The sequence below is a fragment of the Scatophagus argus genome, chromosome 9 (assembly GCF_020382885.2).
Source record: "Scatophagus argus isolate fScaArg1 chromosome 9, fScaArg1.pri, whole genome shotgun sequence".
In the NCBI taxonomy this organism is placed as follows: Eukaryota; Metazoa; Chordata; class Actinopteri; family Scatophagidae; genus Scatophagus; species Scatophagus argus.
The window spans coordinates 16,851,012-16,862,182 of NC_058501.1; the positions used below are offsets into that span (position 1 = coordinate 16,851,012).

The 11,171-nt window shown below is 40.6% G+C and overlaps 2 protein-coding genes across 3 annotated transcripts in view; both read left to right on the forward strand.

The window, feature by feature from the left end:
* Window positions 1-1,912, forward strand: part of ephb6 (eph receptor B6) — a 35,495-nt gene extending 33,583 nt beyond the window's left edge. The window contains exon 19 of the mRNA XM_046399148.1: window positions 384-1,912. Coding sequence (XP_046255104.1) covers window positions 384-489 — 106 coding nt within the window. The 3' untranslated portion in view covers window positions 490-1,912. The remainder of the gene's footprint in view (window positions 1-383) is intronic.
* A 3,226-nt stretch (window positions 1,913-5,138) lies between these two features.
* On the forward strand, window positions 5,139-11,121 carry trpv6 (transient receptor potential cation channel, subfamily V, member 6). 2 transcript variants are annotated; one of them, XM_046399176.1, is made up of 17 exons: window positions 5,139-5,558; window positions 5,776-5,923; window positions 6,040-6,137; window positions 6,231-6,353; window positions 6,775-6,915; window positions 7,060-7,158; window positions 7,319-7,494; window positions 7,612-7,758; window positions 7,874-7,953; window positions 8,078-8,213; window positions 8,794-8,880; window positions 8,973-9,049; window positions 9,125-9,290; window positions 9,478-9,544; window positions 9,670-9,938; window positions 10,042-10,148; window positions 10,736-11,121. In XM_046399176.1, exons 2-17 carry the CDS (start codon window positions 5,793-5,795, stop codon window positions 10,992-10,994), a joined length of 2,163 nt encoding a protein of 720 aa, XP_046255132.1. In that variant the 5' UTR covers window positions 5,139-5,558; window positions 5,776-5,792; the 3' UTR covers window positions 10,995-11,121. The 2 variants fall into 2 exon arrangements, with proteins under 2 accessions (XP_046255132.1, XP_046255133.1); XM_046399177.1 differs by having other exon boundaries at window positions 5,140-5,558; window positions 5,813-5,923.
* Window positions 11,122-11,171: the final 50 nt, after the last annotated feature.

Here is an 11,171-nt window from a genome sequence, read left to right on the forward strand (position 1 = left end):
TTCAGACTAGTGTGTACACACAGGCCTGTCCACTGTACGCACAGTATAAACGGTTTATATCTTGACAAAATAAGAACTTTAGCTCGAGGTTCGCCATCTTTTTCTGAAGCAGTGCCTCTGGTTCTTGATATGATATTTCTTTGGATGAAAGGAGAAATTGTGTATTATTTTACATAATAAAGTAAGTCAGTCAGTTGCAAGATTTCATTTTAAAAAACAGAATAGACAAGCTCACGACAAAACAAGCTAAATTATTAAAGAGAAAAATCAGGGCACTAACACATCACAAACCCACCGCTACTATCCTCCAGAGTATCACTTAGGGCACACATCAAGCTAAAGCGTCAAACTAAACTCCACGGTTAATCTGCTCTCTCCTTCAGCGACGTCCAGAATATCGGGGTGAACCTGCTGGGACACCAGAGGAAGATCGTCAGTGCAGCCCAGCAGCTCAGGGCCCATCTGACACAGGGACAGGTGGAGGTGTGAAATCCACCTACATTACAATCTGTGCAATGGATTCCTGTGGTTTTCACATTCCTCTGCTTGTTGTGTCTGGTTAAGAACACTCATTTTGATGGAGCACATTTCAAACCAAAACAGAAAGAGAAAAAAACTTTTCAGAGCCACCCTGTGTATTCTGATAAACCCCACACTACAATCAGAAGGGGTGAAAAAATGAAGATCGGACATCCTGACAGTCACTAACAACAAACACCAGAGCAGAGATGCACAGTGGGAGCAGCAGTCCAGGTCAAAGTGAGGTTAGGGAGTTGCTGAGGAGAAGATTCCTCTATGATTTGTTTTTCACTAGATTTCACTATATTGTTGTTTGCCTTCTTTGCTCCTCACCCATCTGCAATCCTACCTCTCACTTTCTCATCCACAACCGTCTCTCCCATGAAAAGATTCAAGCAGCTCCCCCTCAGTGAGTAAAAAAAAAAAAAAAAAAAAAAAAAATGCCTTTTGTTAAAATATTCATGGAGATCTCTCCACATAAAGAATTGCGTGAGGACAATCAAAGCCTTTTTCTGATATTTTTTGAGTTGTTTATAAAGTTATATCACTTTCTCTCTACTTAAAATGCCAAATGCTAAAACCCTTTTAGCAAAAAAGAAAACAGTGTACTACCCAGCAGCCTGTGGTTCGGCTTATGAGGTATTACCATTAGCTTTCAGAAACATGTACAGTTTGTTTAATGTCCCAACAAAATGCCATAAATTACAAGTCCAAAACCACCAGTACTGCAAACCCTGCAGCTGGATATGAATCACAGCCATGAAATTGGGAAAACAAAAAGGAAAGAAAAAGATGCTTTTAAAAACTGTAAGCCATGTTTTCCCTTTTTAAAAGCAAACATATCCAGGGTTTGAGAGCAGCCCTGTTTGTACAGCTCACTCTCACTCTCTCAGAGACAACAGAGCTCATGTACTGTGATACTGCAAACTTCACCTCAGCTGCAAACACAAACGTCCATCTGTGCACAAAGACAGAACTGAACAGCACCCACCTTTACGTGTACCTTCCACACTTCACCTCGTTTTGTTTGATTGCAAGAGTAAAGACACAGTTGACACAGTGAGTCGCTGATGCATTGTGAATGTGTGAAATGGGAAAGATGGACAAAGTCTGATTTACACTTGAAGGAAGGAGGCAAAATGCTTTGTAAGTATGTACCTGTGTGTTTGTAACATGTGCTGTAAATGAGGCTGTGTTAATGTGTACATGCTGTACATGACGCTGTTTGTGTGTGTGTGTGTGTGTGTGTGTGCGTGCGTGCGCGTGTGTACGTGTGTTTGAGACACGTGTGTCAGGCTACACACATTATTAGCTGTGTTGACTTGTACGAGTGTTCACCAATACTCCATAATTGTGCAGATTTGTAAAATAAATGATATGATTTTATTTAAAATATTGCATTTGCTTCTTATTTTAGAAAGTTTGACCTACCCTTCATGAAATTTAAATATTTATCTGCTGCTTAATTTCAAAAAATAAAACTCATGTCCCATCCATTGAGTGGGAGCAATCATATGAAACTGTCTTACATCGAAAAAATCCTGGAAACCAGCTTTGATGTAGCCAAGATGTGCAAGTTAGCGCCACCAGACTAAAAAACGTAAGCACCAAATGCAACAAAAGGACACAACGACGAGGTGAAGTGAAAGCTGAAGGCTGACACAACATTGTTTTGAGCTAAATGCTAATATGGTTGTGCCATACTCATCATAATTATGCTAACATGCTGATGTTTTGTAGTTTTCGCCATTTTAGCTTAGCATGTTAGCATGCTAACATTTGACACTAATCATAAAGTAGGTCAATAGCTGATTCACCGGTAGTTTTGTATTGGTCAAATTAACATTTTGACCTGATTATGTTGCTGAGTGATAAGCAATGCAATTCCCCAAGTCTTAAGGATTCATCTACTGGAGAATATGAACATTTCTAATTCATGAAAATCCATCCAATAGCCTCTCACTGGTAATCAAAAATGTCAACCTCATGGGGGGCTACGGAAAAGTATCACCAAAGTCAGTGTGCTTTATTCTCCTTGAATGTTTGTACTGAAGTTAAAGGCAATCTGTTGAGATAAAAGTGAATGTTTCATCTAACCACACAGTAGTCAGCACAACTTCAGTTTTCAGCACGCAATGAAAGACAACTTAAAATTAAGTAAAAGCAAAGCAAATTTGCCTTGTTTTGTGAAATATCTCATAGCCTGATGGGCTGGTACGTTCAAACTAATGAGCAGACAATGCTTCACGGCATCCAGTAGAGAAAACATACTGCAATGTTTACTAAGTACGTTAATGCAGTTCACACCAGCTGCAAAATAATTGACAGTACAATCACCTTGATGCACTAATATCACCTTCACAGTGTTAAAGAGTAAACAGATCAGCAGGTTGGAGCAGAATCTGAGTTTGGGATCTGCTGGGATCAGCAGCAGTCCAAGAACAGACGCTGGTTTCCCACATGTCAGGACATGTCACAGCAGATCTGGACCGATAGCAAGACCGCTTACATAAACCCCCATGTTATTCTGCCAGTCTGCTGCAGCTGGCACTCAGCTGTATTTTACTGTATCAGACTGCAGTGTAGTAACTTTCTGTCCTAATGTCAGTTTTATAAAAGATTTATTTAAATTTATTTGAGGTAGCGTTACTGCTTTGCTGTATTTGATTTGACATACAAAAGAACATATGATGTGATAGATTAAACCTTTCAACAGTATAAAATTCCTTATCAACACATTAAAATGCTTATTATATGTTAATGAATGTTAATCTAGCAATATACTAATATAACGTTCTAAAACGAGTCATTGTGCTTTATGACTGCTTTTACTTCTATATTTTTACGTGGTATAAATGTAATTCTAAATTCAGTACTTTTCCTTGGAATTCAGTACCCTTGAAACTGATTTTTGCCACTTCGTAAAGCGTCAAGTGTTGAGCAGTGCACCAAGAATATTTCAGCTGTTTTTTAATTTAAACCAACTTGTTTAAAACAGATCCTAAATATTAGCATTTCTTGAAACAAAACAGAAGGCAGGTTGTGGAATTAGAATTATGAAGGTGATTTGCATAAAGAACAGGCTGAAGTTGTCACACTCATGGATTTGTTTTTTGCATTGTATATATAATGTGATATAACTTTAAGGCCCAATGACTTGATGAGGGGTAGATTATTTTACTGAACAATGTTTTAGATTGTGTTGTAAACTGAAAACAATCAAAATATATACAAAAGACAGAGTGAATTAAACTGTTAGCTAAATGTAATTGATTAAAAATTAGCATATTTCTCTCTGAAGTTGAGTGGAATGGAAATATAAAGACAATGAACTTTTTATTTGATATTGTTTGGGGGGGGAAAGGTCATTTTAAGATGATGTTCTCTCATAGTATCCTATTTCATCTCACTTTAAAGATGCAAAAGGAGCATAACCTAAAATACAAAGGTAAAGTTTGTATAAAAAGCAGGGTTAAAGGTATATGATGACTTCATGTTGAACCTCTTGAAATGATGGTATTGATGCCTTTCTTTTAATAATGATCATTGAGCTTTATTGTGTAAAGTCACTCTGAACAAGAGCATCTGTCAGCCGGCGTAAATGTAGCAGAGACATATGTAATAATTGTTTGCTGCGATGTCCAGGCTCTAATTAACAGCCTGTTGTGAAAGAGGTGCTGTCATTTATGTTAAGAAACAGTGGACACACAAACCACAAAAATCATGTTTTTATGCTGTTATTGTTTCTTTATAAAGACATTAACAGAGTGGAAACCACTTGTCTTTATGACACGACTTAAAGATGGTGCTCTCCGTCTGGTAAACAGCTATTATCTCCACAATACTAAAAGACTGCCACATCTGCAACCATTACCAGGGCCTGCCATAGAGTCTTCCTAAGGCCTGCTGATCTTGTGGCTGACCAACCTGTTAGTCATGACCTATAAATGGGGCAGCAAAACACCTGTACATTACATCCATGCTAACCAGAGATGTTGTAAAAGTTGACTGATTCAGCAGTTTACAAATAGTTCACATGCGTGGAAATGAGACCTGCGATTCAGATTTGTCTGTTGGCTTTTTTGCCAAATGAACTCTCTAGAGAACAGAGAATGATCCAAACTCCCAAGACAAAACGAGTTGTTGCTCTGTTTTCCTCCTTCAGAGGTAAGTGACATGATTGTTGTCACCCTCCAAATGATCATTATGGTCTTTGTAATGTGGCAATTACCATGATTGCCATCATTCCTGTTGACACATCAATGGTGCTCAAGATGTTAAATCACTGTGAATGAAACTAGCTTGGTGTGCACATGTGTACAAGATGCAACATGTTGAGAAATTATACATCATGTTCATATTTACTAGACCAAATAATCTCACTTCCACCTGGAGAAATTTTTAATGGAACAACGGAAATAAAAAAGAACGTGGACAATCATGTTTTATAATCTGATTTAAATTGCAAACCCGGGTTCAGACACACTTGCTTGCAATTTCCAAACAGGTTTCCTTAATGGTTCACTAGAAACAATGTGTTGACTGTCATGATGTTGCAGAATTTTCATAGTGGCCACGCAGGTTTTGGTGGTAGTTAGTGGAATGCAGACAGGCCTGGTGACAGCGGGGAGATATAGTGGGATTTGGGACTGGACCATTGTCACTTCACTTTTAAGGTGACAGAAGGCCAACAGTAATTTCAAATCAGCATGATAAAGGAGTTCCCAGTCCAATGGTGAGTTGACTCTTGAAGCGTAACTTTCTCTATGGGATTCCTGGCCTGCGGTAAAAGTCTACCTGCTCATTAAAGCGTCACTCTCTCTGTCTTACCTGTCTCATGTTCACTCATCCTCCCTCTCCACCCATTCATTCTCAATCCCTCCACATGTCTCCTCCCTCATGACTGGGTCATATATAATGGTGATGCCACAGGGATTTCACTTCTCCTCAGGGACATTTTATGTGTGTTTCCAATTTTGGCCCGGTGTTATGACTGAGGATCACCAGGAATTGAGGAGCGGCACTTTAATTGTTTAAAGGTAAAAATGAGACACTTTCCTTTCTTTTTTTTGGTTCAATAATGTATTTTAGTTTGAAAATAACACCACTAAATTATAATTAGAAAAATGGCTATACAATCCACTTCCAAAGCCCTAGTGATGAAGTCATTGAGTCTGCACTTTATTTCTCTGTTGTCACAGCTTTTCTCTCTGTGTGTCCCCTTATGTGGACGTCACCTTTTTTTATTTCTTCCAGTCAAACATCAGGTGTCAATGTCTCCGTCTTTGGCCAGATCTGCTCCGAGCGAGCTCAACCATTGGTGGAGCCAGCTGAGGTTTCGCCTTCAAAACAAGAAAGGATGGAATGAGATGTTAGATGAGACGTTTCTGCTCTATACCAAACAGTAAGATAACATTTTCCACTGATTACAACAGTAAATTAGACATATGTCTAAATTACTTACATGCTGGTATATAAAGCCTAACTTGTGTTGTTTTGCTCCTGTCCTTCCTCTCTCAGCATAAATGACATTCCTCTCTTCTATGCGGCTAAAAACAACAGTGTTGGTTGCATTAAGAAACTACTAAGTTGTGCATCCACCAATATCTTTGAGAGAGGTAAAGCCAAACTGTGAGAACCACACTGTGCGCTTATATCAGGGAAATACAGTGTCGATGGTAATCTGTAAAAATTGTAATCCTCTCATTCAGGTGCTCTTGGTGAGACAGCACTTCATGTTGCAGTCATGAACGACAACCTGGAAGCTGCTGTGGCTCTGATGGACGGAGCTCCCGAACTCATCAATGAGCCCATGACCTCCGAGCTCTTCCAAGGTTGGCGTCCACACGCTCACAGACACAGAGGCAAACACAAACACAAATTAAAATTTCATTGCACATGTTTCCAGGTAAAGTCATCAGCAGTCAAGACCTAAACAGAGACCGAGTTATGACCAAGACTAGAGTGTATCAAGACTGAGACAAGACTTGAGGGATTGAGAGCAAGTCAAGGCCGATGCATAAGCAGGGCGAGACTGAATAAAGACCAGGACTAGATCAGTCCCATGCTGCATTCCAAAGGCACTCACCAAATTAATCTGAAAGATCCACGTTCCCATAGAAATACCCACCTGACACTCTACTTTTATACTTTTATATTTAAATATTTATTTAAATAATCTATTAAAGTAAAAGATTATTTAAATATTTATTTTTGCCACCCATTAACAGTTCGTTTGCCGATGTACTCTATCAGGTGTCACTCCTCTTCACATCGCTGTGGTGAATCAGAACATCAATCTGGTTCATCATCTGATTAGTCGTGGGGGTGATGTGGCTACACCTCGAGTCACTGGTCTGTACTTCAGAAAGAGGATAGGAGGACTCATATACTACGGTAAATCAGCAAGTTTGCTGTCAGCAGGCATAAAGTAAAAAGTACGGGATGGTTGTCATCACAATGAAAACTAAATGTATTTTTATGCTAAGTGGCACAGAACAAATGGTGTTTTTTTTTCTTTTTCTTTTTTTCATTTAACAGGTGAGCACATCCTGTCTTTCGCAGCATGTGCTGGGAATGAGGATATTATCTCCATGGTAATCGACGCAGGGGCCAGCACCAGGGTCCAGGATTACCGTGGTATGAATTACTTTCTTTTGTAGAGGAGTTCAAGAAGAGCACACTATGATTTTACATCTGTGCATCGGTCTGTTGTCTTTAATTATTAAAGACCATCTGTCTTCTCCTCTTGTACCTCCTCCTGTCTCTTGTCTACATGTTCCCTTTGTTTTCTCTCCAGGAAACACTGTGCTTCACATTTTGGTTCTGCAGCCCAACAAGACGATAGCGTGCCAGGCCATTGACCTGATTATGGCACGCGATGCAGAGTTGGACCAGTCAGTGCCACTTGATATGGTGCCCAACTATCGAGGCCTTACACCTTTTAAACTCGCTGCCAAAGAGGGAAACACTGTGGTGAGTGAAGCCTGGTCGGGAGTGGGCTCACAGAGTGAAAACCCAACATGAAAGGTAGAGCAGATTATTTCACTAATCCCATCCTCTCTTCTCCTCTCCTCTCCTGTGACTTCCCAGGCGTTTCAGCACTTGGTTAATAAAAGACGTTTAGTCCAGTGGAGTCTGGGCCCTTTGACCTCTTACTTGTATGACCTAACGGAGATCGACTCGTGGGCAGACAACATGTCAGTGCTGGAGCTCATCGTGGGCAGTCAACAGAGAGAGGTGCAACACAGTACATACAGGTTTTTTGGTCGTATTATGGACTTTTGGGTCAGATACTATGACAATGTGATGCTGAAATGAAATAAAGAAATAAAATTTTGTTTTTGTTCTCCAGGCAAGAGGGATACTGGAAGTGACCCCTGTGAGGCAGCTGGTTAGTCTGAAGTGGAACCTCTATGGAAAACATTACTTCAGGTAGAAATGATTTTTGTGTCTGAAGTAAAATATCTGACATGCACAGATGTTCAGTCATATTTGACAGATGTTTTTTTTCTCTCTCTCTTTCTCTTTCTCTCTTTTCACGTTTCTTTTGCATCAGGCTGCTGCTTTTGCTCTATCTTCTCTACATCGGGACCTTCACGCTGTGTTGTGCATATCGCCCTCTGAAGGATGCTCCGGAGAACTACACACAGTCGGACATGGACAAAACCATCCGGGTCCAGAAAACACTCGATGTGTGTTCGAGTTATAAATACATAAGTGTAATATGTCTGTGTGACCATTTAAAACTATAATATGCTGTAATGCATATGCAGGGCTATAAACAGTGGTGGAGTGTAACTAGATATATTTTACAGTTTTACTTTATGAATGCTTCCACTTTATGCTTCTGTGTACTTGTACTACAGTTACATACATTGTTGCAATTTCACGGCCTGCATACAACATAGTAACAATATGGCTGGTTATGAAAATTTAACCATTTAATACATTTTAAAGATAATATCTTTATAATTTCACTTGACTAAAAATCTAAAATACAGGACTTTTACTTGTAATGGAGTGTTTTTATAGTGTGGTGCTTTTGAGGCATTTTAACTTAAATTACTTTTGGGACAGAGCACCTTTTTTTATACAGGGTCTTTCTTTAAATAAATATCCCATCCTAAAGGAAGTAAAACCAAAACCTGATCACACAAAAGCAGGGGCTTTAGCTCATAGTTTCAACTTATCTATTCATATGTATTAATGTTTAAATGTCAAACAGCACAGCTACATTTGACATATGACGTATTTCCTCCATCTGTGCCTCAGGAGAGTTACGTGACATATGAGGACAACCTGCGGCTGGCAGGCGAGATCATCAGCGTCCTGGGAGCTTTGGTCATCCTGTTGCTGGAGGTGAATTTAGGAAGCAGGCTTCATCTTCTTATATACTGTACCTACACAGTATTTCACTGCTACATCCTCCTGTGTCCCCTTTTTTTCAACAGATCCCTGATATACTGAGAGTGGGAGCAAAGCGTTATTTTGGCCAGACAGCACTGGGAGGCCCCTTCCACATCATCCTGTGAGTAGAAACACTTCAAAACAGTGAAAGCACACTGCTCTGAAATATCTTTTAACCGATTTGCTGTTTCGCCAGTATCAGCTACGCCTGCCTGGTGGTGCTGCTGTGTGTGTTCAGAGCCTGCGAGGTGGAGGGAGAGGCTGTGGTGATGGCATTGTGTTTAGTTCTCGGCTGGAGCAACGTCATGTTCTTCGCCCGAGGTTTTGAAATGCTCGGCCCTTATGTCATCATGATACAGAAGGTAGGACTCAGCTCATCCAGGGCTCAGACAGTCAGCGGTGCATGCTATTGGAGCTCATGAGTCATGTGGAAGTAGCACCTGTGCCAAAATGTTTTTGAAGCAGATGTATTCAGTTGTTGTCTTGGTTTTTGAGGTTCACCTATTTGTGTTTGCAGACTGACCTACCATGTGTCTCATTTCCCCCTAGATTATATTTGGAGACCTGACGAAGTTTATGTGGCTGAGTTTCATTGTGCTCATTGGTTTTTCCACCTGTGAGTATATTCTGGGCGACATGTACAAACAAACCTTTAACACTCACAAGCTTGTAATATAAGAACTGAGAGGATTTGAACTTTTCTACTCCCGAATGTACATTTTTATGCATTTTTTCTCCCAGCCCTCTGGATGGTGTATATGACCCAGGAGCCCGAGTCCATTCCTGCATATCGCTCCTTCCCAATCACCCTCTTCTCCCAGTTTGAGCTCAGCGTGGGCCTCATAGATCTGCCCGTGGACCACACCATCACCACCCCCCCGATCGTCCATGTGCTGCACTGTACCTTTTCTGTGGTCTCCTACATCCTTCTGCTAAATCTACTCATAGCCATGATGAGTGACACACACTGGAGGGTGGCACAGGAGAGAGATGAGCTCTGGAGGACTCAGGTAATACACACACACACACTATAAAAGAGTGCACAGAGACACCTCATTATCATGTACCAGTGTGTTACTGTGTCATGGTCACAGCTGCAATGATGTTGCACAGGTGGTGGCTACAACTCTGATGCTGGAGAGGAGGCTGCCTCGCTGCCTGTGGCCTCGACTCGGAGTGTGTGGGCTCAACTACGGTCTTCGGGAGCGCTGGTACCTCAGGTAAGACAATAATTTCAAATGAAAAGCCTCATTTTTTAAGCAGTCACTATTCATTACTGAATGTGCCACAAGGAACCTTCATTTGTTTTTATTTATTATTATAAATTCTGTGTGGATGTGGTCTGGTTTGATTCAGTTGACAGTGCTCAGCAAGAAACCACATAACTGTCATAACATTTTGGTTCAAACTTTGCTAAATCCTGATTGGTGCATTTACATTAATCTCTCTGTGAAACCAGACCTGTTTGAACTTTTTTGAAGCTATTATTATCACACCTCATGTGGGGTATCAAAAGGCATATGAATGGGGCACTCATCCGGTTTTACTATTTTAGTTTCTACATTGCAACCTGAGCACTTTGAGTTTGAAAGTTTGAAAAAAAATATATTTAAAGCAGGTAAGATCAGACAAAATACACTTCTGAGCTGCATTGCGGGAAATGCAGGTGTCTGGGTTTAACTCACACTTAGGACTGGAGGTCAGGATATCTTGGCTTCAGCTGCTTCAGTTGAGATATTTTATCCCAAAGTTGGTTAAGTGCAATATTAAATAGTTTTCACTCCTGTTTTCACCCTCGTCTTTGCAGGGTTGAGGACAGAAACGATCCCATGTTCCAGAAAATGCGACGTTACATCAAAGCTTTCTCCAAAGACGATGAAAAGGAAGAGAAGAGTGACCCAGTAAAGGGGTCGATCTCAGGAACCCCCAAGCTCAGAGCTAAAAACAAAGGAGGGTCTAACAACAGGAAGTCTCTGACAGGTTGGCAGATGATTCGCTACAGCGCTTTGGGCTTGGAGATGGGGCAGGAGGAGCTAGAGGAGAACCAGGACATTAAATATGTCTAGCAAGAAATTCTAACTGAGCCTGAAGTGAATTCCCTGAAGCCCTCCATTATCGTACAGCCTGAACATTTGAATGAGATGTGAAGTGTGGATGAAAGTCACAACAATCTTGTAAGATGAGGACTCCAATGGCTCAGTCTGTCTGTATAGTCAATGGTGCAATTACTCCTGCAGTATTAT